Source organism: Larus michahellis, chromosome 7, assembly GCF_964199755.1.
Source record: "Larus michahellis chromosome 7, bLarMic1.1, whole genome shotgun sequence".
Taxonomy (NCBI): domain Eukaryota; kingdom Metazoa; phylum Chordata; class Aves; order Charadriiformes; family Laridae; genus Larus; species Larus michahellis.
Genome location: NC_133902.1, coordinates 6,618,304 through 6,644,143, shown reverse-complemented (window position 1 = coordinate 6,644,143; position 25,840 = coordinate 6,618,304). Strand labels below are relative to the sequence as shown.

The 25,840-nt window shown below is 35.4% G+C and overlaps 1 protein-coding gene across 3 annotated transcripts in view; it reads right to left on the bottom strand.

The window, feature by feature from the left end:
• Window positions 1–25,840, bottom strand: part of BRIP1 (BRCA1 interacting DNA helicase 1) — a 63,329-nt gene that overhangs the window by 36,734 nt on the left and 755 nt on the right. For 2 of the 3 annotated variants that reach the window (XM_074595650.1, XM_074595651.1), the window contains exons 2-14: window positions 25,052–25,181; window positions 24,179–24,290; window positions 23,515–23,709; window positions 23,079–23,206; window positions 22,038–22,175; window positions 16,025–16,318; window positions 15,317–15,538; window positions 14,373–14,572; window positions 10,642–10,774; window positions 9,979–10,130; window positions 9,270–9,441; window positions 9,018–9,155; window positions 8,445–8,606 (exon numbers count right to left, since the gene is read on the bottom strand). In XM_074595650.1, coding sequence (XP_074451751.1) covers window positions 8,445–8,606; window positions 9,018–9,155; window positions 9,270–9,441; window positions 9,979–10,130; window positions 10,642–10,774; window positions 14,373–14,572; window positions 15,317–15,538; window positions 16,025–16,318; window positions 22,038–22,175; window positions 23,079–23,206; window positions 23,515–23,709; window positions 24,179–24,290; window positions 25,052–25,144 — 2,139 coding nt within the window. In that variant the 5' untranslated portion in view covers window positions 25,145–25,181. The remainder of the gene's footprint in view (window positions 1–8,444; window positions 8,607–9,017; window positions 9,156–9,269; window positions 9,442–9,978; window positions 10,131–10,641; window positions 10,775–14,372; window positions 14,573–15,316; window positions 15,539–16,024; window positions 16,319–22,037; window positions 22,176–23,078; window positions 23,207–23,514; window positions 23,710–24,178; window positions 24,291–25,051; window positions 25,182–25,840) is intronic. The other variant, XM_074595652.1, reaches the window with a different exon arrangement.

Genomic DNA, 25,840 nt, shown 5'->3' with positions numbered 1-25,840 from the left:
AAAACAAAAACAAAAACAAAAAACCACCAAGAAAAACCAAACCCAAAGGGTCACTTCAGTGTCACGAGCCCAACCTCAGCCCTCTGCAGTCACGGAAAAAAACCCAGTGACTTCCAGAGGGCATTGCACAGAGTCGTTAGTGCCAGGAGAGAGACACGGAGTGCTTCTTTAATTCCTGTGTTGTTTAATTACTCTTCCATCATTTTGCTCTACTTTTATTGTTAGGTACTTGCACATAATTTGAGATAACAAGGATGGCAGAATTCTATTCCCTGAAGTCTTTTCTTGTTTTTAGGGTTTCTTACATACTGTAATAGCACCGTTGCAGCTGTTTGGCTCAAACAAATAAGGCTTCTGGAGTAAGAGAATGCCTTTCCCTTGAGAGCAGCAAGCAAATGCTGTGCAGAAAGTGAGTATCATTATTAATTTACAATTATTTCGTAACTTATCCCTGATATGCCAGCCTGTTTAAAGGCCTCCTTTCTTTTCGTCCCAATGAATGTGATGTTGGATATTAGCTATAGTTACAGCATCTAAAACTAGATCACACATTGAAACATTCTGCTTCCTGTACCATTTTAAAGCTGTAACAGTGTAAATTACATTCTCTAACATTAAAATGATGCAGCAAGTTAATGTTTATGTTAACTTCAAAGAACAGATTTCTGTCATAAAACACACTTGGTGTGAACAGATCCCTACATCCTGCAAATATTTACAAACGGGAGTAAATCTCTTCCTCGACGTACTCCTACAGCTGTCAACAGGAATATCAAGGAAAATATTACTCTCGATAAAGCATTTATCCATGCATATTATACCTAAATACACCTAACAAAAATTTAAGCAACCTTATGGAACCCACCCGATGTAACTAGATAATTCCTCACTTAAGCACTCTGCAGTCACTGCAGCTGCACCATGGAGCAACCATCTGTGGTGCAAACAACTATTTTTCTATTTAATTTCAAATTCACCTTTTAACTGCACAAACCTAATGGTTTCCAATTTTTCCTCCATACGCATTACAAGCAAAAAGACACTGTGGAATGTTTATCTCTTATCTGGATATTGTCATTTTACTGTCTCAAACTTCTTAAAACAAGCTTTTCGCTAGGGAGGAAATCAGTCAGCATCAGACCTAGTGGGGAAACCCTGCACTTGCTCAATGTCTATGGCTCTTACATAGTTCCAGATGTTCAGAACATTAATAATGCACTAACTCAAAACCTCTTTTTGAAACTTTAGAATGTGCAAATTGCATTAAAACCTCTTTGCCCTCATTAATGGTATTGTTACAATCCCAGTACTCTGGAAAATGTTTTTTGGCATTTGTTTAACTTTGTGATATTGCCATTTACTCATTTTAACAGCCAGTGCTCAAATCTTAATGCTTTTAATAGGCCTGGCTAAACAGACTACCATCTTTTGTAAATTTATTGAAGTAATTTATTAAATAAGTAAAAGTTGTCTGAAGGCAGTGTTGGGGTTTTTTATTGATAGCAGAAAAAAATGCGTTTCTTATAATTCATTTACAAAACTGTGTTTCAGGAAAGTTTTAGAAATGAAAATATTCTGTTCTTTTTTCAGTGTTATGACCAATTCATTTGCTGCCCCTCTGATGTAGACTTCTTTAAAAAAAAATAATTTCTACCAACCTCATACAAATCTCAGTAAGAAAAGGGGCCTGTCTTAAACTAAGAAGAGCCAGACATTCAGAATTAATACTGAAATTGTATCCCTCCCTCAGTCTGTCATATACAGGGGTGGCACATTTATGTCCAGGCCAGCAGACAGTATATTTGAGGACTTGGGCTCATATCCAATGCAGACACACTGCTGTGCAACGGCAGAAGAGTAAAATAGTCAGAGGTTAAACTGAGGTCCCTCCTGTTTATTCCAAATAACTACTTAGACTGAACCTGAGGATTCTCAGTCTGTTTGAAAACAGCACAAGTCAGACCTATTGCCGTGCTCTGCACTGCTCAGAGTTAATGAGCATTGTTAAGACCTGCTTGCCTAAAGTTGTGTAATACTGCCAAAAATGGTTTGTCAACAGAATGGTAAGCAGCGCTGGTCTGCACCTTCACTATAGCTTTCGTTGATACCTTAAACATGGAAGGGAGCCAAGACAATAAACAGAGGTGTTCCTGTCCAAATGGATTTGCTGACACCAATCTGCCTGTTCTCACTGAAGAAAACACAATCAGCCAAGGCAAGGAGAAAAAGGGATGAGACTGAGAGAACTTAAACTCTGAACTAGCAGCTCTTAAAATTATGAGATACATAGAAACTCAAATGTGAAATTCAGCATTTATTTTTTGCAAGTGACAAAAGTTACTATACATGTATCATTATAACCTTACCCCAAAATTCTCAAGGGAAACAGCAAATGCAATGCAGCATTAATTGGTCTGTACCTACATGTTAATAGTTTCGCCTTCCTAACATAGTACTTGGCAATGCCAATTTATGATGAAGGACATTTTTTCATTAGTAGTAGGATTGAGACTGCCAGATGTATTCAAGATTGGATATTGAACGGTTTTGTCTCAGATTTATTGTACACAAAATTAATGACCTACATGCATGGAAAAGTAACAACTAAACGTTGCTAGAGCTGACTGTATTGCAAATATTTACCCTTATATTTAAACCTCAAGTTCAATAGCATCTGTGATAAAGTGACCTAAAAATGATTTTTCTCATGGTTTTGGTTGCTTTTAAATTATACTGTTAGTTACAAAAGTGCTACTTCAATAACGGAGCAGTGCTTTCAATTAGCCTTGTAATTCCTGTTTCCTCTTTCACTTTGTTCTGTTGTTCTTTTCCTCAATTCCAGCTCACAGCAAAGGGCAGGAACAAAACTCAAACCCACCCATTAATATAGGATGTATAAGAACCTTCTCTAGGATATACCAACTAACCTTACTGGAAATAAGTCAGTCTGAAAAAAGGTAATTCACAAGAAAAGTGCTCTAGGAAACAAATGCCTTAGACCACTTTGTTCCAACATAGTATTTGTTAAGGTTGGAATCACTGCAGTGCACAGCAGAAGCTCCAGACAGTCCAACAATTTTCCAGCACATACCGTTTAACTGTAAGAAAGTCTTTCTACTTCTTCCATGATTCTCCACTAAATTCTCCTAAAACCATTAATTGATTCTTTTTGTGTGTGTAACTTCCAATGAATGTTAACGCAATATAAGAAACACTTAACAATTCTGCATTCATTTTCTTTTCCACTTCTGTTATCTTCACTGCTTCTGCAATTAACTGCCCATTAGAGGTAAAATTCATACGAGACCATAGCTGTAAACCTCAAACAACTGTCACCTGCATTTTAAAACAGTAAGACAACTGGCATGAAAAAAAATAGAATCTATTTTGCAGACATTTGGATACAAACATTTCATAGAGAGTATAGCAAATAATTTTTTTTAATGTGGATTTAGACCATTCAGCTACTTCTAAGAGGTTCACGACACAGACAACAAAGCTGTTACTATTCCTATCTTCGTAGGCTAGTGTTTCTTGAAATTCTCTTCATTTTTCAAAGATATTTCCCCTACAAAACTATTTAATAGTTTTGCATTTGCATATAATGCAAAATACACAGCAACACTGTGCAACTACCACGTAAAATTGCTATTTGACCTCAAAAGTGAAAGCCTTTTTAAGGAAAGCAGATACAAAAGAAATATGATTAATCTGAAATGATGGAGAACATGACATCTTAAAGGTGTAGGAGAAAAAGAAAAAAGCAGTAAACAGATCTTGGATTCTCAAGTGAAGAACACATCAGTTCGTAAGTTTTACTGATGAAAACAGGCATTCAAAGCCTTTTAAGCAACCATCTTATTTTAAAAGCTTTACTTCCAAGTTATGGCTCAACAATTAGCAGATACAGATTAACAAACAATGCCTCTCAGAAAAAAACAAAGCAAAAACAAACCCCAACACACCAACATTAACATTATTGTCCAAAGCTTATTTTGTAAAAAAGCTACTAAAGAAAGGTCAGTTAATTCATCATGATGGATTATCACTAAAATTTATAAGCATTAGCATTTTTCTCCTTGCTGGATACCTTGACTTTGATATGACACATATTGAATGAATCATCTAAGATGCAGGCACCAGGCAAGATATATCTTAATGCAGACAGGTTGGCGACATGAACCCTAATGGTCTTTATCTTAATCTTGTTTAAAAGCATCTTAGATTTCTGAGTAATCTTTTCACCTTCTGATATTCTCTTTTATAGAGTGTTTTTGTTGGAGTTGCTACTGATTTTCACATAAATGCATTTTTGTTGCATAGTATCACCAGCCTTAGTAGCCCTAAAAATGATCTAGGTTTGCAATTTGGTAGATGTTAAGATAAAGCTTATTTTTAAAAAAGTCAATGTACCAGAACTCCGATAACGACAATAAAAATTTGTATGTTATTGTAGATTATCCCATTCATGAAAGACGGCATTGCAGCTGTTCATAACATAAACATAAACCTGTCAAACGTGGAGATGTATATCTGATGCATTGTTTTCTTCTCATCCATATGTTTTCCTCCACTGCATTATTAACCTTGGATATTTGCCATGTGTATATTTTAAACTGTCACTCTTCAACAAAAAATATGTTTATTCAAATACCTGATTAAAATAAAAGCGAGTTTATCTACTATTGCTTTTATCATATTCACATTGCATCTAGTAATTTTCAAATTACACAGAGATAACAAGGTGGGAGACTTTTCCCACAAACTTGTACTGAGCTCTTTCTGCTACTGCTGCTTTGATTAAAAAACAAAACAAAACAAAAAAAACCAAAACCAAAAAAAACCCCAACAAATGGGATAGAGGGGCACAGAGGAAGATAACAGGTGAATTATTTTTAAATCAGTTTTTTTTTTTTTCGCAGTAACAGCAGTTCATACATTAGGTAAAAAGGTCTTTGGAAGTATTTTCTTAAGCTGTTCATTAGGAAAGGATGCAGGTTTACAATGTCGTGGCCTTTAAATTCTTTACAAAACAGTTGAGTGACATTCTACAGATTATAAATATCTTGTTGTAAGGGGCACTCCAGAGCAAAACATAGACAAGTGACTACTACCTCTTCCTGGCAGTAGACAGCTTCTTCAAAGAAATCTAGAATCTCCCAGGAAATATCTACCTGAAGAAACGCTAATAGAGAAAAATGCAAGCCATTAATGGATCCTTTTTGCCCACATTAGCACTGGAAGGAGTATGTGCCTAAAATGCTAGCTCCTACAGCAATGTACTCTACTGACATTTATAACGTTCGTCCCAGATGTTCTATAAGCGGCATCCAGTTTTCCCATTTTATGATTAGGTTAATGTGGTGACATTTAGACATTTTACTTGCCCTCTATTTATTTGCACTTGGAAACTTTCTAGTAGGTTGTTATCTCTTCTAGGTGAGGATGAGATATTTTTTCTCTCTATTACACACTTCAAAATCTGAAACAAATCATTACATTTCTGCCAGAGTCTATTTCTCTACCTCTAATATGAATACAGGGGTCATCACTTTCACCAAGTATTGGTAGATTACTTCTTTAATGTATACAAAACAACCTAAATTTCCAGACCAAACATAGAGAAATAAGTATTACTCATGAAACCCCTCAAATTGCAGACTGAGAAGTTCAAATGGTAATATTTTCTATTTCTGCCATAAATTTGTTTTATTTCTGACATCATGTAATGAAGTTCTGAGTAACAGGACAAGCAGGCAGGGAACACTGCTTGGGTGCTAGCTCTAGGGTCCCAACATCGCTCATCACAAACTGTGTCAGGCAGGGTTCTCAACTTCTGCTTCCTGGAGCAGGTGTTACACCCTTCATTGTTCCTACTCCCATAGACCAAGGCCAAAAAGTGTTGATTTACCATTCTTACAGCAAAAAAGAACATATACCTATATTTTACTGAAGTGAACAGAAATGAATGAAAGTGCAGTTAGATGCTGTTTCCGTCTCTAGCACCTTATATAGAAACAAGGAAAGTAACATACAATCTACTACCTGAATGAAATTAATAAAGGGCTTTCCAGAAAAATAAAATTAACTTTTTTACAAAGCAAAATAATTAGGGATAATTGTCAGAGGCATTTTCAGGCAAACAGGTAAAAATGTGCAGCATGAACGCGGAAAGTGAGGTAGTGAAACAGCCAGAGGCAGGCAAGAAGCAGGGCTTCTGCCGGAGGTGCAGAGCAAAAGGGCATCGTTGTTGAGCCACAAATTCTTAAAACTAAGAGTACGTTGAACTAAAAAACGCATCTCTAAGAGTAACCAAACTCAAATCCAATGTACATACCTAAATTCAAGCTCACCAAATTACCTGGATAGATGGGACTCAAAAGTCAGAGCACTGCCCTCAGCCTTCCAGACATTTAAAAAAAAGCTTTACTTTTCACCTATTCCAAAGTTGAAACTCCAATTCATAAAACAACCTGAACCCTCAAAAAAATCTGCTTATCTCACAATATTTAATATACGTGGTCATGTACCTCACTAAATTAATCAGATCTTGATTGCCTTGAACAATTTCTTTAAGAGCTGCAGTTTTTTTAAAGAGACGTAGCAATTTTCCCATGAAAATCTCTGAAAATCAGTTTTGAAATGCAAATGTGCAGGTAAGCAATATTCTGTATGATGATGAAAAATACCTTGTTTTCCCTGTACTAATATGCTTATCCTTACATTATTCTGTGCTTTCAACATATTAGTCTCAGACTCAAAGGCAACACAGTCCAGAATAAAAGAAGTAGAATGAAAAAGGGCATCCATAGAAAAATATTGGCAATGTGATTTTAAAATATCATCCTTCAATTGTCTGCAATTTATATTTATCAATACTTTCGCTAGGATCATGGAAGTGTTCCCACAAAGAAAAAAGGCACTCAACGTGTTTAGCGAGGTGACCTTTCAGTAAAACATAAGGGCAGCGTGAGGGGAAAGGGTACCAGAGCTGTCCAGCAATCTCTTTCCTTCTTTATTAAATGTCATTACAAAATCTCTCTATACTTTCAATTCAGATTACTAGTCTCATAAAAACTCACATAAATATTTTTCAGGTCTGTATACATAAGATCAGCAATCACACACTGTTCAACATTAGAATAACGATGATAGTGAAAACTGAAATATGCCATTTCAATTTTTAAATAAATTGAGTGCAAAATTTATTTTCAGATTGTTAACTTCGCATACAAATGCGGAGTTTTGTGAGCTAGGTTAAAGAAATTTATAGTCAGTAATCTGCTTTTTTCAATTACTCTACATTACCTGGTCTAATGTGGTCACCTAATGGTCACTGTCAGTAATTGCACTGATGACTGCAATTTTTTATATACACCCAGTGAAGAAAACCCCCTCGCTTTGCAGCCTCTTCAGTTAAATAGTAAAACTAACATGAAGGTTTTGTAAAAAAGAAGAAATCGGTTTTATTTCATTTTTTAAAATATCCTCTGTTAAGGATCCTTAGAGATGAGAGAAACGGTCCGAAACCTTTATTTCCATTATGCTTGGGTTTTTGTTCATTTGGTAGGATTTTTGTGTTTGCTTTTTTGAAAGGTTTTAGTTTTGTTTGTTGAGAGGATTTTTAAAAATATCATAAACAATGGTATAAATGAAAAAAGTCACACTCTTGCAAGCATTACAAGAAAAATGGGCATGAATTACAGAATTATATTGCGGGTTTATATTCCTGTTCCTCAGAGCTGACCATAAATAACAGTAAGAACTAATGGAGTAGAAAGCAGAACTACTGTGAGGTACAGATTAACCATAATTAGATATTTGTTGTCAGTGAAATTAGATATTACATGGTTTGAAATTGAGAAATTTGATTCCTTTCAGCCAATGCCAGTGAGCAATTCTCCCCGACTCAAGAAAAATATACTACAATCTCCAATGCAGTGAAATGGAACAAGAAACAAGGAAGAAGAAATTAACTGGATGAATACCATATTCAAACAGCATACAAAGAAAATGCAAAGGCATTCTTGCTGCTGAGTTATAAAAGTTTCCTTTCAAGATGTGTGCTTACATGGAGGAGATTTTGGGGTGTTTTTTTGGTTTTGGTTCTGTTTTTTTTTTTAATTCTAAAACAGTCAGGGAAACAATTCAGAAAAAAACTGCAGTTCAGTCTCGCTCTTTTTTTGGTAAAACTAATTGAAACCATTGTACTCATTAACTAAGATACAGACATCTGTCAAAAACGAATATGAACATGTTTTTTCATTAAAACAAACTTATATGCCAGTCAATATGACATCCAAGAAATTAGAATATAATATAATCACAGTGTGTTACTACAATACCTTTATTTTATAAACATTTATGTACGTTGATGCATAAAGCAAAAGATTACACAGCAGAGTGTGTTTTTAGAGAAAGAATATGAGTTCAGATTTCCTTACCTTATAGGATGGCAAAAAGCACAGAATTCCTTGGCCAACTGTTTGACACACTGAAAGCAGAAGTGCTCCCACCTCATCTTGGAACTCAAAGGTCTCTGTATGCTGGAACGTGGCACACAACTTCCGACCGTTAGGGCCTGCTCCAATGGTGCCAACCCAAACCTGGTGCATTTCATATTAAAAAAATTAATTTGAAAATACGCAACACAAACTGTATTAAATTACATTAGGTTAAAAAAAAAATTCACATGTGAAGGAAAATATTGAGATATTTCTAAACAAATTAATTCCAGTATTTAAAAACAGAAGAGAAATTGCAATAACTGACATAAGATGGCTATTACCAAAATAGCATGACTTTGACTTTTCCAGGGGAGCATGCATCTAAAAATTGCCCCTATTTTCATTTGAAAATGTCCTTTACAATTGCATTAATCCAAGCAGTAGACTGTTCTGTACATTTCTTTTTACTTACAGAATGGGTTTGTCATCATTTTTACTTGCAAGTTATCCTTTCTTTTACAATAGCCAGCATTACAACTCAGGAGAGGGAATAACAATGCAGAAGTTTACCTGTGAGTTCCGAATAATGTGATTTGCCTCCAACTGAATCGAAAACTTCACGCCAAGCTCTGAAGAGAATGAATCCATTGGAGAGAGCGTACCAGATGTCAGAACAATTGTTCTAACATCGCTTAAGTCTGAAAAAGCCTAGGTTGGAAAAAGAAAAGGAATTTAGAAAAACCAATACAATCACTTTAAGATTTTATATGTATTTGTTATCACTCAAATTACTTCAGACCTTCTACTTCACGCTCAGCTTACCACAGCAGGATTCAAGCACCAGAAGTTAAGCATGTGGACTAAGGTTTTCTGACGCAAACTCCTTTTATGCTTGGGCCGTGTAAAGAACGCACTTGTATCTGAAACATCCAATTGGTTTTCATTCATCCAAGTGTAAGTTTGTTGTAGAGCAACTCTGTAGTCATCTGCATACCTATATAGAGAAATATAAATATCAATAAAAACTACAATTAAGCAATCAAACTGTAAGCATTAAGCTCATACAAAGCAAAGACAGTGTTGCTACAATGCATTTATCATTTAAGTATAAAAAAAAATTTATACTTTCAGAAAAAACAGTGAAACTTTAATTAATATTCTAAAATAAGGTTTAAATCAGAAATTTTTAGTAACTGCTGGCATTAGTAGTCAAGCTATCAAGACAGTCAAATGATAAGTGCTATGCAGAAAAACAAACCCCATGCATATTTAACTTGGCAACACATCAAGAAAATTTACACCTAACCTTCAAATAAATTTCTCCAATATTTGAATTCATCTGTGAATGAAAAAGAAATAATTTGGTAGTATTTAAATTCTTCCCACATAAATAGATTTTCCAAAGCTTTATGAAATGTAGGTTTTGCTCAGAAGCACCATAACTGAGGTGTTGCATAAATGATAGAGGCATTTTGGCAAAGCAGCTGAATTAAAGACAACCACGCAGCTCGGGCTATGTATTTGCACTGACCTGCTCTTATCTTTAAAAAGATATGAAAAAACCATGAATAACCCTTTCAGCACAATCTGAGTGGCAGGGCTCACAACTGGTATCTCAATAAGTTCCTCTTTACCAAGCATTGATATTTTTTCTTCTTTTTCCAGGACAGTAGCAAGATGTTTCTGTAAGAGGCAAACAAATTCCACATTAACAACCTTCAAAGCATCTTCTCAAAACCAAAACTAATAGAGATACAAGACTATCAGCACACTGTTTCAAAAGTTCGCCTAAGATGTTAAAATTAGACCGAAGACAGAATTGGAATGGGAAAGTAACAACGCTTTTAATATATTTGGCTTACACAGAAAGGAGGGATAGACTTGAAAGTAGGATAAATACATTTCAGCAGTCAATAAACATGCAGGTGGATAGAACAGACGAAACTATCACGGACTCAATAGTTCGATTTAAATAATTGCACATGATCAATTATATCCTTTAACACATTGATTCTCCCCAAATTCCAGTAGCTCAAGTGGATTACTCCTGGTTTTCATCAGGTACCATTTTCAGACAGCTTTTCAATATTGCAGTAAATTAAATGATGTGTTAGCATTTAACTTAGCATTTTAAGATGTTTAACAACATCAATATTATGCCCTCTGTGCTCATTTACACAGCATACAACATTACCTGTAAAATGGGAAAGGTAATATCAGTTATTCCCATTTTGTGCAAAATGGTGAGCATTTCTTTTCCACTCCAGACCTTACAGGAAGTTTCATACCCTCTTTCTACTAGTTGACTTGAGCTCTCCTGTAACCAGCTGAAAAAGAGAGAAATCAGAAATAATTCCAGTATTAATTTTAGAGATTTGGAGATACTTTGCAGGTACAAACCAAACCTCAACAATTGCAGCAGACTTCTATGAGGATGATAAATATTTTACTACATCTAAGTAGAGAGATTCTGCTGTTCCTTATGCCAGTTTTCCACTGTTGAACTAACTTCTACGGAACTGCTCTTGATGCAGCTCATTGAAGAAGCAAATTTGTCCCTATAGGTTTATATTTTATCATCATGTAATATCTTTACAATATAGAAAAACAATTAAAATATAATTTGCTCTTATGATATAACATGTCAGGCTCATTTAAGAAAGATCTCTGCTGTACTTTTAAAGCCACTCATTATTAGTGTAACTGATGCGAGTTGGTTTATCATCCCTGTCAATTGTAGGCTTTCCTATTACGAATAAATCTCAAACCATGAAATGAGTACATTTAATATTTATATACAGTAAGGGAAAGCGGGGGCAATAAAAAGTGCATATTTTAATAACCTACCTACAGGTATTTGTAACTCTGCTACATTTTGAAAATTAAGCAGAATTATAATTGTATGTACTAAAAACATGCAGATCATCTCATCTATGGCAGAGATTTTTCTCTAACCGAATATGTCCTCCATCATCCCTGCAGTATTATAAGACCTTCCCTCTGCCTAGAAAAGCAGGCAGGCTTCCTCCCTCTCAGGAAATGCCGGAGCTGTCTGCTTCATCAACCAGCAGGAGGCATCAGAAAGACAGCTGTCATTTCTACAACAGTTCAAAATATTTACCTGTAAAGTCAGTTAATCATTATCAACTAAAGCAACAAGGCTTAGTGACTGTTTTGGTTCCAGATTTCCTGTCCTGTCGCTGCAAATAATCTGATCAATGGAACGATTGAAAAAAAAACAAAACAAAACAAAATCAAAAAGACCCACACAAAAAAAACACAAACCCACTAACTTTCCTTTTGCCAGTTAAATGCAAACAAAACCCCATAAATACTACCATAGCACTCCTTTGCTTCTTTGGCTATAATTTACTTTATCTTATTAAGGAATGATGATCACTAACACAGGCAGAACTTCACCAATGTAGTACTCTGCCCCATTTCCTCAAATGTAATATCAAAAAGACCTGGAACTGAAATTAAGAAAAGGCCGCTATGACAGAAACAAAACAGATTTACAATGGATAAAACATTTCAGGAAATGTAAAACTTCTGTTTCGCTGTTAGGAACTTCAAACACCATCACATACTTTTCGAAATGGTCATGCTATAAATGCAAATAGAAACTTAACACAAGGACCTTTCTAGTACTAAAATATCACAAAAAAGCAAATTCTAGAATAGATTCCATCCAGTTAAATCTAATGTTAAAGCAATTACTTCAAATACCCGTTAATTTATTTCTAGGGTAAAGCAGTAAGAATAAATAAAATTAGCTTGATTCCCAGAAAGATATCTATGGTTTTGAACTGAAAATTGGTGCATGCAATATTTTCAGGAAAAAATCTAACAAATGTTACAAACATGCCTTCAATTCAAAAAAGTGTATTTGCTCCTTCCCTCCCTACCAGAAAATCCCATTGTTGACACAGCTTACTCCATTGAACAAAGCAATTTGTCCTGGTAAATCTGCACCTCATCAGAAAAGCTCGCCAGAATACCTCTATTGGTATATCTTCAAATTCCTCCAAAAGGTCATTTTAGCACCTCTGTGGCACTAAGCCCATACTTGAGTGCTTTCTGGAATGAGGGGCCAGGATCTTTATAACTGAAATAAGATTTGTCTAATTACCCATGCATTTGGCAAAGCCATGTCACTATGCAACGGCATTTTACCAATTACTGGCTATTTACACCCATTTTTCTGCTTTCCAACAACTGCTTTTCATGCTGTTGGCAGATTTGCCAAGACAATCAACCTTAGTTTTTCTGATAAGGTTATAAGCTTGAGGCAACCAAATCTCCAGCCATGCTGTACTCATCTTTTACTAAAACTTAACATTTGAAATATCCAAGGTAGGAGAATTTTCTTCTGAAAAAAAGAAAAACAAAAGTCACTTGTCTTGTGACACATAAACATTAACTCTCAGAATAGAGAAACGATAGGAAAAATGGTGAACTACTTGCTGTAGTGTACTCCAAAGTCTATTTCACCAACCACTAGCGCAACAAAATGAGGTGACATGCACTGAATCAGAGTTCAGCTAACTTTGAAGCCACCTCTATCATTATTTGCTTTTATTCTGCTGACACTGCTGTTTGAGGTTTCATTAGCAGTGTGTGCCTGAACTCTTTCAGTGCCTCTCAATCCCTCACAAGAAGAGGTTCAAAAATCGAGGGCGATAGAGCTAAATTCCAAATTATTTTGTGGTGACAGACTCTTCTGACACTGTTTCAACTTTCTCATGTTCACACTCTACCCAAAAGACTTGGGTACCCTTGACTTCTTGTTTCTTTCCCTCCTTCCTCAGCTTCTGCCCCCAGTCCAATTCCTTTTATTCCATCCCCTCTCACGATTTTCAACTTTTGCTCAGGTCTTCTTCCCCTTCCAGTTCTGTCTCCATAGTTTCTGGGTTTTACCTTCTTTTTTGTTCTTACTACCTTTTCCTCTATGGGTACAGAAAGAAGCAGAGAAGACAAGAATGTTTTCTGTTTTTTCATCTTCTTTATGGTTTATTGATCAATTCTTGCTTTCAAAACCACTCCCTCAATCATCCATATTTCTCTGTCCACTGAACTCCACGACCCTTGCGTTCCAACAAGGCAGGTACTAAGAGATTTAGCACATCCTTGATTTCAATTTCAGGACAAAAACAAATCATTAAAACCACATTTTACTGACACAGTCCAGGGACAAAGAATGATCAGAAATTCCGTGTGGACAAACTTTTGCCCGAGAACATCAGAAATTCAAAGAGGATAGCGCATGCTCTGTTCAAAGAGTTTGCTACCCGAATGCTCTAAAGACTTGTACAAATCTCTTCTGAGAATTTGCACGTACCCCAATTTTGCAGACCCTTATCTTTTTGCTCATCTTCAAGTTGTTTCAAAGGGCAAACAAAGGGCATGACTGATAAAATTCACTTTCAGCTACGATGAATCTGTTCCAAACAGATTCCAGTCTGATTCCAAGAAGAGATTCTAACCTGTTCCAAGGTTTTGAAGACAACTTATAAATATGAAGTAATTAATGCTTTGACAAAATAATGCTATTACTATTTGTCAAATAAGCAAACAGAAGCACGAGAAAGATAAAAAAATATTTATCTTAGGTAAAATTTTCATACAGAACTCCACAAACTAGGACAGCAAGCCCCACAAAGATTAGCACATCATTCAAGAGCATAACATACTTTTGAAAACAGAATTTCAAGGCTTCCCTTTAAGACAAGAGTATTTTTTAAATAGAACAAACCCCTCTGGATTCCTCAAATGCACAAAGATCAGGTGGCTGCATAGTTTGAATTATACCTCTGTTTTATCTGATGTAACATAGGAACCAGTAAATTGCATCAGCAAAAGGAATCTAAATTTAATTTTAAAAAATACTAATTGATACAATGGGATTAGAAAGAGTTGCCTTACTTTGTCAAAGAACAGCACACAGCCCGTAGGGCCTCATGATCCTTCGGCCTGATGTTGTTATTGACCATGAAATCTAGCTCTTCTCGAGTAGCTCTTAGTTGACTTTCTGTAACACCGTAGCTCACTGACTCCCGAGCACAGTCCTCAATATTATGGGCTTCATCTAAAATGACTACTTGGCCTTTTAGGTTAATTTCCATCTAAAAAAGAAAATTATTTTCTAGTAAAACAGAGTGAAAGACATTAATGAGAAATAGCAACTAACAGGATCCTGTTAAAAAAGTGCATATTTTGCACCATGATGTAAGCAACAGGAAGTTTTAAGCTTTTTGATCCAATTTCTGTAATGTAGAAAATAACTAGAGGGAGAAGAGAGAGGAAAAAAAGGCCTTATCTCAGCCTGGATGAATATAATCTGAACCTTTTTTACAATGAGGGTAGTGAAACCCTGGCTCAAATTGCCCAGAGAGGTGGTGGATGCCCCATCCCTGGAACCATTCACGGTCAGGTTGGATGGGGCTCTGAGCAACCTGGTCTATTTGCAGATGTCCCTGATCATGGCAGAGGGCTGGACTAGATGGCCTGTAAAGGTCCCTTCCAACCCAAACTATTCTATCATTCTATTACACTCTCCATCAACCAAACAACTGTGAAGTTTGCAAGGGTTTCTCTTCCACCGATTGAAAAAAAAAAAAAAAACCCAACCATGTGACTGATCAGCTAGAGTATGGACCAGTGGAAACACTACTTGGAATACAGAAATGGTCATTTGGGAGGGGGGATAGTGGGAGAAGGGAAGAGAAAAAAATTAATTCACGCAAGAATTATTTTGTAGATAATATTTTGGATATAAATCAGATTTCAGTTGACCATAGCCACTGAACTTTACGTTTCTAACTTCCCTTTAATTTCAGTTATTGTAATCTTCTTACAAATATACTTACACTCTCCCGTATCTGTGGGTCTAGCAGATAATTATAAGGACAAAATACAATATCTGCTCCCACCATGAGTTCTCTGGCTGCAAAATATGCACAGGCATGAAGCTTCTTTCCCAGGCTCACTAGATCTTCGATGTCCCAAGCATGATGCATCCTGTGTGCAGACCGTAGGGCATGGTGTTCACTCAGTTTATGTACACCATGATAGTAAAGACAGGACTTGCCCTAAAAGCAAATAAACACAGATAGTTCGTGGTTACAAAAAATAATGAAAAACAAGTAAACTTAAATCCTCCAACTTGCTACGTGCAATTGACTTTATGTCCTGGAAGCATTTCTAACAGCTATTTTTTATATTGGACAATAATGAAAAACACATCATGGAAGGAAAAAAACAGGCAAATCTATGTTCCTAAAATGTATATCAATAAAGGACACTTCTTTCTTCTTCATCTATAAAACCAAAGACAATTTAAGTCTTAAGAGCATTAACCTAGCAGTCATAAATATTATTCGTATCAGCACATATTTTTTCAGTATTGATACCCTCTATCAACTTTTTCTAACAATTAGTATTTAAACCAAATTACCAGAGACATTTAACTAATGTAGTATAAAGAAGTCAAAAATATTACTCATTCCAATCGTTCAACTACCTTTCATTTTAATATGTTTAAATGAGCGCTCATTTTCTGAAACAAAATTACTCACATGTTTTCCTTCCAGCAATTCTACACACATTTCGTTCCTGTTACCAACACTACTAGATACCACTGGATGAATACAGGTATAATCCCGGCTAGAAAGAATTGTCATAGGGACACTGGAATACGCTGTTCTCTTCAACTCTCTGGTAATCTGGGATATTTGCTTGTGTGTTCGTGTCCCAAAAAATATTTTGGGAATGAATGACTGATCGCCATTTTCTTTCTTCTTTGTGTTACTAGTATTTTTATCAGTTTTTTTTCCAGAAGAACAGGAACACTCAGTGCAAGGACCAGAAGACTGCAACCCAAAACAAAAAAAAAGATTAACAAAATCCCACAGTATGATAGACCATAAGCAGATTTAGTATGTTTATTTAGAAAATGCCCTCTAGGATAGTTCAAGATAGCCTGTTAAATCACCAGGTTGGCACACCAAACTGCAAAACCTTTAAAAATGTTAAAGCATAAACACCGTGTCCTCATGCTTGAAAATCTAAAAAAAAAAAAACTTCTAGCAATCACTAGAAACAACATTATCATAACCCAATCATAGAAAGAATTATTATTCCAGTAGAGTATTTGCACATGTGAATAATACAAATAAACTTCTCACATTTAAGCTTCAGCATTAGAACACTCCTGTTACAGAACGAGAAGTATCCAGCATCCTAAATTAAGAAACCGACACCCAAACTAAAATACTGAGTACACTTTTTCTTGAAGCAAGTAGAAGAAATCTGGACAGTTTAAAGAAATCTATTGGCAGATAAAACAGACTACATTATATACACTCTCCATTAGAAACACGTTTGTCATGCCATTACCTCAAAGGTCATCTAGTAACTATGGGAACAAAAGACAAAATAGGGATTAATTCTAAACAAAACCTAATCCTGTAGATTATTTCTTAAAAGACAACTTTTTTCTTCTTGAGAAGGACGATCTTTCATAATATAAAATACTGGAACAACTGTCATGAAATTGTAATAATTATTACAAAGAGACACAAGGAAAACTAAATAACTGGTGAGTAACCATGTCCTCCCATAAAAAATAATGAATTCTTCTAGTGTAAAAAGAGTTTGTATTTGGTTTTCAGGTGACAGTGCAAGTAACAACATGTACTGCCCGCTCAAATACTCCTCCCTCCCCTTTTAATTGTAATCAGTAAGATTATCCATTATAAACAAATGCTAAGTCATGCTGTGTGTTACACCACAATTCTGGGGATCAAGCTGTCTTTTAGCCTCCACTCTGAGAAAAAGCAAGTTCGTGTTACCCTCAGTCCCACTCAGTCTTGTCCGCCATTAAATATTACAATACATGATAGAATGCATGTAAATGTAACCCTTCTGGAGCTGTCACTCACTGGGATAAAAGGTTCACTGATGTGCCAAATAAACAGGCCTCAAAGCAGATAAAGTTACACCCATGCTGGAATTGTTACATTCCCCTCTCAGGTTGCCAGTAACAGCAGATTTCATTACGGTGTGCTGCCACATTAAATAGCCAGTTCCAAATATCCTGCCTTCTATATCGAATAATTACTTATTCACCGAAAGGATAAAAAGAAGAGTTATGAATGGGGCTCTTGTCACCAGCGAAGCAGGAAACAGCTGACATGTGGTATATGTTACATATGTGGCAACACTCAACTCTGTCTGTACTCACAGAGAAAACTGCAATGCAAATTGTGCCTTCATATTTCTATCAACTATATTCTGTTTTGCTCTTTGAAATAATGAAAACCACATTACCACGCTAACAATTAATATAACAGAAGCAGTTTACTTACTATGTAGGGCCTTTAAAAACACATTTATCTTTTAATTCTAATTCACGTCAGAGTGTGTTTTCAGGGGTAAAAAGAACACACAGAATTCAAAGATGATACCATATCACTAATATTTCCCTGCTAACGCTAAGCCTAACATTTAGTCTGCCAAATAAAAGTAATAGAAAAATATTAGGACCAATTAGGCAGCTATTTCGAAGAAGTTGTTCTAACGGCAGGAAAATGCAGTTCAAATAAACATATACATAAATATGAACAGTAGGCTCTTCTATGATGGGTTTTAAAAAAAGAATTAACTTGTTCTTATATGCGTTTTACAGGTGACCCTAAAAGTTTATCTTAAAAGGTTTAAAATTGGTATAATACTGGCTTTAAGAAGCCCTTTACCCAGTATTCCAGTTTTAAAATGTTACCTTTAACTTTGAAAATAAGTGTGGGTTGTTTTTTTTTTAAATCATCATTGAGAAAGCTGTACACTCAAACTAATTTTATAGTAACAGTAAGAGTATAAAACTGCCTGCAGTAGTCATAACATTTCTGAAAGCCATAGGCACCATTAGTCCAAAATACATAAATAAATAAATCAAGACTTTTTAAAAGGTACTTTATAATGAAGAGAAACTTTAAGAAAATTGTAAAAACATAGTTTAAAAGGTTGAGCTCTTAATGTTATTTGCACATTATTCAAGTGGGTCAATTTGCATTTGAATTCTTCCTATCTTTTAGGAAACGGCTTGGCCATCTTTAAATTTTATTAAAACCAAACTATTTTAATTATGTATTTCCATAAAAAGAATTTACTGTTGATATCACATAGCAAAATCTAACATGGTGTTAATCTCCCACTACCACAGCAAAAGGAAAGAGAATACTCTCCGGCTGAACAAAGCGCTAACTCCAATATGGCCGTTCCCATAGCAGCGTTGCCTCATAAAGTACAAATTTTGAGACTCATAACACAGAGATATTGGTTAAACTATAATAAAATTAGAAAATCTTTCAATTTAATTATGAAAGAATTGGGGCGGGGCGGGAAGAGCTGAATAGAAAACTATTTCATAATACCCTCTGGCTTCAGGACTAAACCTGTTTTCAGCTGTTTGAATCTGGGATAGGGATTTTCATTTGGGAGAGGGGGGGGGAAAAAAAAAAGATACTTCTCTATTTTCTGCAGTATTTAATCAGAAACATCCAGTAACAGATGCTGTTAGAGATCAGATATCAGACTATATGGACCTTAGGCTAATCCAGCTTGTTTTTACTTCTGTCAGAGGGTAGATAATACAGCCTATCACATCAATATTTATACAGCAAAAATGTGGAAGCCTGATTAAAAAAAAAAGAATAATCAGGTCCACCAACCTGTCCTACCTGTAAAATAGAGCTAAACAAACACTGAGGCTATGATCTTTGAAACACAAAGAGATAAGAGGAGTTCTTCATATCTTCATCTACATTGCCCGCTTACAAAGCCATCTAAATGATACGGCAGTGAATACCTCTTGTGTGAAATATCACACAAGCACAATCTAGTAAGATATCAGCAGTGACATTACCAGAGCTTTTCAACTATTCCTTTATAAGCTCTCAAAAAGCACAGTATTCTGCTGCTGCTGCAGCCTCTTGATTAAAGTACACAAAGCAGCTGTTTATCCTCTCACAGTAACCAGCAGGTGAACCCAGTTCAATATTTATCACAGGCTTTCACAGATCACTGCTAACCAAGCAAACGTTTTAATTAAGCTGGAACTTGCTTCAAAGAGCTCATTCAAAACGTCAATCAGCAGGAAAAGGATCAGATACGGTGTCAGGTGAGAGCGTGTAATACAAATCCACAACTTTCTTCATCCCATCGTGGTAAATTAGCCTATTCTGGAGTCCAGACCCTGATTGTAACAGGCTGCCAGTCTCCTGGAATGTGTAACAGAAGTCACTCAAACTCCATTGTGAAGGTTGTAAGCAATATGTTAAACTGCAATGGGCTAGCACATTAAGACAGATTCTTTTCACAGTTGTTTTTTGATACCCCAAGTGTTTGTTACACTACTCTCCATTTACTGTTTACTTTTTTTACCTAGTATAAATGGGGATTCCTTAACCCAGCTGCCCCAGTTTCTCAGACCCTATGCTTTGACAGGAGTAATCAAGAGTGTACCGTAAGGGTATAATTTCTCATTTAAACTCACCCTAGAACTGCCCTCTCCTGCAAGAATTAACAGCAGAAGGGCAGAAATGGATTTCCAGTCTCCAGACCCAAAGCGGCTAAGAACAGGCTGTCACCTTGGGCATAAGATCCTCACCCACTGGATCTACGGGTGTCATTCTGATGATGCAGCACCTCTCATGCTCTTACAACTACCAACGCAGTCCCCCTCTGTTGGGCTATAAAAGGAATACTTGACAAGGAACTAACTTTGCTTTAAGCACAAGATTGACTACAGTAAAACACAAGATATACAAAGGGAGGGTTATCTCATTGATTAAGAAAATATTTCGATTGCATTATTGTATTATCCTAAATACATAGTCCGTTACGGTAAGTGTGGAACATAACCTCAGCTGACTTCATTTCCTAAGTTGTGCTAGAAAAGCATTTTTATACCTAACAGCCTATGCTGTGATGATATTCGTGTCTTAAACTTAATGTAGTTAAACTGCAGAACTACTAATGATAAACAGGGCCTTACTTTCTGCAATTCTTTACTGATAGCAGACAATTTCTCAGTCTGCTGAAGTAAAAGTTCATCACACGAAAATACTACCTTATTCTTTCTTAAAAAAGAAACTTTGTTAAAAAAACAAACAAACAAACCAGTACTTTCATTCTTAAAAGAAACTTTCACAAAAATAAACACTTTTATTTCTTCTTAGGTTACTTCTTTCTAAAGGAGTAGTAAACAGTATAGAGTTTAAACTTTGAATAATATGCTGTATTGTCTATCTGCAAAATCAGACCCAAGGACAGCACATTATAACAGCTCAACTACTCATGTACAGCTCAACTACTGTTACAAAAATAGTCGTCTTAGAAAAATCAGACTGTGATTCAGTATTTTATTATATATCAGTTTGTTGATCTATACCAAAAGTTTTCAGTTTTCTTCGCTACGTGAAATTTCCAGAAGTTGTAAATCAAGTTTTTCAGATACCCACAGCAAAGTACCAACACTAATTTTACAATCAAGGAAGGACAAAAGGTCTTTTTATTTGAAAATCAACAGCACACTCTACTGGCCTTTGTATTTCAAACTACCAATTGAAGTTCAGGGGCACAAGGCATTTCAAACCCTACTCAAAAATCTACAGAGCTTTCCAAAACTAGTAAAAATTACTTCCCATCAAATGACCTAGAACACAGATTCACTTTTGTCAAGAAAAGATCTAGCTCCTAGCGTCTTAAAGTAATACCAAAGCTTTTGGCTTCTTTTGTGGTAACTTTAAAACGAAAAAAACAAAAAACACACCCCAAAAACGACAGACAAACAAAAAAACCAACCCAAAATGTAAATCTGTCACAGTAACACACTGGATTTTTCTTCTTAATCATGTGAAATATGTATTACTCATTTTTTATTATACTATATAATAATGATCAGCTCTAACTTTCTCCATACTTTTTAGATCTTTTTAAGGTCTAAAGGCACACATGTTAATATTAAATGCTGTCTTGAATTTACTACATATGCCACAAAACAATGAATGGCAAGTTGAATGAAATCTACAAACTCTGATGTCACTTAATATCCATGGTCCTAGTTTAAAGTTCTTCCATAATGCCATAGATCTACTGTAAATTGGAATATAACACACAGATTTATATCTGCTGTACAACTGCTGTCACGTATTGGAAGTTTACAGGCTGAATTGCTGCACCAGATTCTGTGCTATTGGGGAACCATGGTGTAAAAAAGTTCAGCCCACTGTTTAGAAGAACAACTTTCACAGAAATAATCTACACTTTGCAAACCATGTTGGTTAGACAGCACCATTAGGAGTAAAAGCCACTGCAGTTCTCGCTATTGCTAATGACAGTATATTACTTTAAAGCAACTTACATACTTGGGAACCTTTACATTAGGGTGTAATGCAGATGGAGGTACAGTGTTTTCTGAAACTATATTAACAAGCTGAATTTCATGCATAATCCTTTTACAGTAATATTTTTTTTAAATTGGTCTTGAACTAACAGTCCTGATGTAAAAGATATTACTATATTACTTACTGTTTCGGGAGAAAAAGTAGTGGTTTTCACACTTTTTTCAGAGTGAACAATCAGCTGTCCATTTTTTCTCTGATGATAAACTTCTAAAGCATCAACTAGCTGTGCTCCTTTTGCAAAGCAATGACGTTTTCTAACCTGCTGGGAAAAAGAAGTGCTGTGTTCAAATACACCGGACAGAACTATGTGCCTACACTAGCAGTCAGTGATTTTGTTCCAACTGTTTTCCACTGAGTCTGTTTCAGTATCAGTGCCTCACTAGTATTCGTCAAGAGTTTAACCAAATCTAAGCCACACAAAAGTCATTTGGGAAAAGCTATAAAGTTTTAATTACAAAATTCAGCAACAACAACAAAATCTGTAATTATTGCTGAGCTTTCCTTCTTTAGTTTCCCACTAATACAAAACTGATAGAAATCATAATACTATCTAGATATAAGTAGAAAACTTCCATAACTAAAACAAGAAATAAATTCAAGCCATATTGATCTAAAAAGTTGAACAAAAGTAACCATCTGAGCAATACTCTAAAAGCAATAAAAAAAGCTATTTACAGTGCACATCTGAATACAAGTACTAAGTCATGTGATGCCAATACTGACACAGACAAAAACTTTACAGAAATATTGCACTCCACATATTAGGCCAGAGATAATTACATTTGACAGGATATAAAACAGAACTCTAATACATTGACAGTATTACTTGAATTTCTAATATGTATTTGGAAGAGCACTTTCAACTCTAGAGTCTCATTCTTTGACTTAATATTACAGATCAACTGAGGATAAATACATTTTGGGGATATTAGCTGTTTAAATATGCAAGATATAATTTAGGACATGGTTATTACAAACAATTTAGTGCAACAGTGGACTCCTTTGTAACAAGTAAGAATAAAAGCCAACAAAAACCTGTCAATTTATACTATGACTGTGACATGACTCAACTATTCTCTATGCCCCTCTCTGGAATGTTGATTGGTATTTGACAGCTTTGTTGAACTACACCTGGATTATTTTACTGCCAATAAAATTTGCTCACCTGCTGCTCAGTTTCTAAAGGACGAATCCTTTTCCTGTCTACTTGAAAATCATCACTCTCCTTGTCACATAGAGATAACCTTTTTTTGGCAGACAATTTTGAAGCTAGCGTTTCATTTTCCTTGCATTCTGTAATTAAAAATAAAAAGGTATGTTGACTACTAGGAATGCATTAAATAAGAGCACCGTTTTAAAAATAGAGTTTACGATTCCTACATGTGATGTAGGAAACAGACATTTCTAGACCTATTCACTATCTCCATACAGATTTCCATGCAGGGCAGAATCATGTAGCACTCTGCCATTATGATGGTAAAAAAAAAAGTCCCTGACTTGAAAGCAAAAAAAAAAAAAAAAAAAATTTAAAAAAAAGTGACATCACTGGCTACATATTTTACTTCCAGAACAGATTTTTAACTGCCTATGTATGAAGTTACCTGTATTTGTTAGTGGGCTTCCAGGTTTTATGGAACTTCCTGTTTCATAATTATCAAAAGAACAAGAAGCACCATGATTCACACTTGTTGCAGCCTCGTTGCTCTTAGACTGGGAATGACACGTGCAGTGACACAGTGGTGAGGTCTCTGGCTTTCTGTCTTCCTTTTCACATGACGATGTAAGTGGCGATTTCTCTAAAGGACACAGTCATTTGTCTTCCATTAAAAACTACTCAAGACTGTACATGAGAACTAGACTTTCGAAACAGTTAAGATGAAAGATTTTATTTAGGCACCAGCTATAAACCTCGTGTCTCTACAAAGTCTGAACAAACTCTCATCACCCTTTGAAGAACTGCAGTGCAAAGAACTGTAACAGCTTGCAGAAACGAAAAATACCCTTCTTTTTCAATTCAATCTGCATAACTATAATCCACAAGTATTTTCATTCAAAGTTTTCTTTCCAATTCCCTTATGATAACAGATCGCTAAATCCAGTTTAGCATTACTGGCTTACGTTGCCAATCAGGCAATACGTATAACAGTGGACAAAGACCTAGTTAGATACCTGAAATCAAAAGTTTAAAGTCTGATAAACAACAACAATTCATTATAATATATTTTGGTAATAAAAACGGGGCAAACAGACACTAAGACAACTTACCATACAGAGACTGCTGCCATGATAATGCAGAACAAAGTAACGCCAGGCTTTTGCCACTTCCTGTAGGGCTCTCCAACAAACAGTGTTGCCTGTTATTTAAGCCCTTAACAATCTTTAAGGAGAATAACAAGAACAAAACCAGAATTAATAGGAAAAAACAAAGCAGATGTCTTTAGCTAAGCTAAAAATAACTTCTAAAAACAAATCAGAACACCTGCTGTCTTGTAAAAAAAAAAGAAAAGAAAATCAAAACACACCTCCATCACCTTTAATAACAACAACAGGTCAACGAGCCTTAGCTGTATTTTTCTCAAGAGGAACATGGCTATTAGCAGCGCTCAGAGGTTCACTTACGGGGGCTGTGAAATACTTACCTGCTAACAGCAATACCTAAGGGGGCTAGCTAGCTTCCTTTAGTCTTACAGAACCAAAACATCGCAAACATCTGTTAGACAGCCAAACCATTTGTCCCACAGAGAAAAAATGTTTAAAAATGGATAAAACTGTGTAAAAATGTGTAAAGTGTAATAATTCATTTTTAAAAACTCTCCAAAAAGCGAAAACTTACTGAAATACTACATTCTGTTTAAAAGACAGATGTTTTACTAAATCATTCCTTCTTATATACTTGCAAAATTATATAACATTTCTATTACGGTATATCTAGTTAAATAATCATATATATTACGTAACACATAATTGTTTCTTAGCTTAAATGTTCACAAATCCAAAACCTACTTCCCACTCCCTAGTCATGGGCCAGATATCATTGTAAGATCAGGAAGTTATGTTACAACTGAAATTCTCAAGATATTGGTGGCTCTGAAAACATAAGCTATTAGTTTAGCAAACATTAATATAAATTCTACTTACAGAATTCATCATAGCAAGTTGTGAAGGGTAAGCCTTGCAAGGGAATACAATCTTTACTCCCCCAATAGTGTATTCTGACACATCAGAAGACATTGCTACTTTTTCCTCCCGTTTACTTCAAGTTTTTTAACTGCAATAAAAAACAGTATTAACAAGTCAACGATAACAACCATGCACAGCCTGAAACATATGGCACCAAAACCAAGCAGAAACTGCCAACCTGACAAGGGGGCCAAGTAGCTCAGGATATTACCAGAACTGGCATATAGGAATTTACACACTGTCAGTTCAGACTCGGTCCTGAGAAAGCAAGTTACTACCATCCAATGAGTAATATCAGCAATTTAATTCTATTTCTCAGACTGCATATTGTTAGGGTAAAACCCCAAATCCTTGGGGGAAAAGCATTGCAGGATATTTAACAAATAAACAGCCAGTTTTTCAATTCTGCAGGTCCATGAGCTTGAACTCAAAAGATATTGCAAGCTACAAAGATGCAGCTGACAACAGTAGCTTGTATTGTTCATTCTCTAACAGTGAGAAAATAAAACTGGACACTGATTTTTAGAAATAAGATTTAAACCAACTTCTTTTTCTACTAGTAATACAGTAATTATTCAGGGTAAGACGAGGTGTCATTCACTTTACTATCCTGTGAGTATTATCTTGGATTTCTCTCACTCTGGATAATAAAAGAAAGTAAATTTCCCTATCATGCTAAAACATCAAAACTATTGAATTAAAAATACTGAAAAGGCATAGATGGCTTAAAAAAGGACGTTTTTTAAA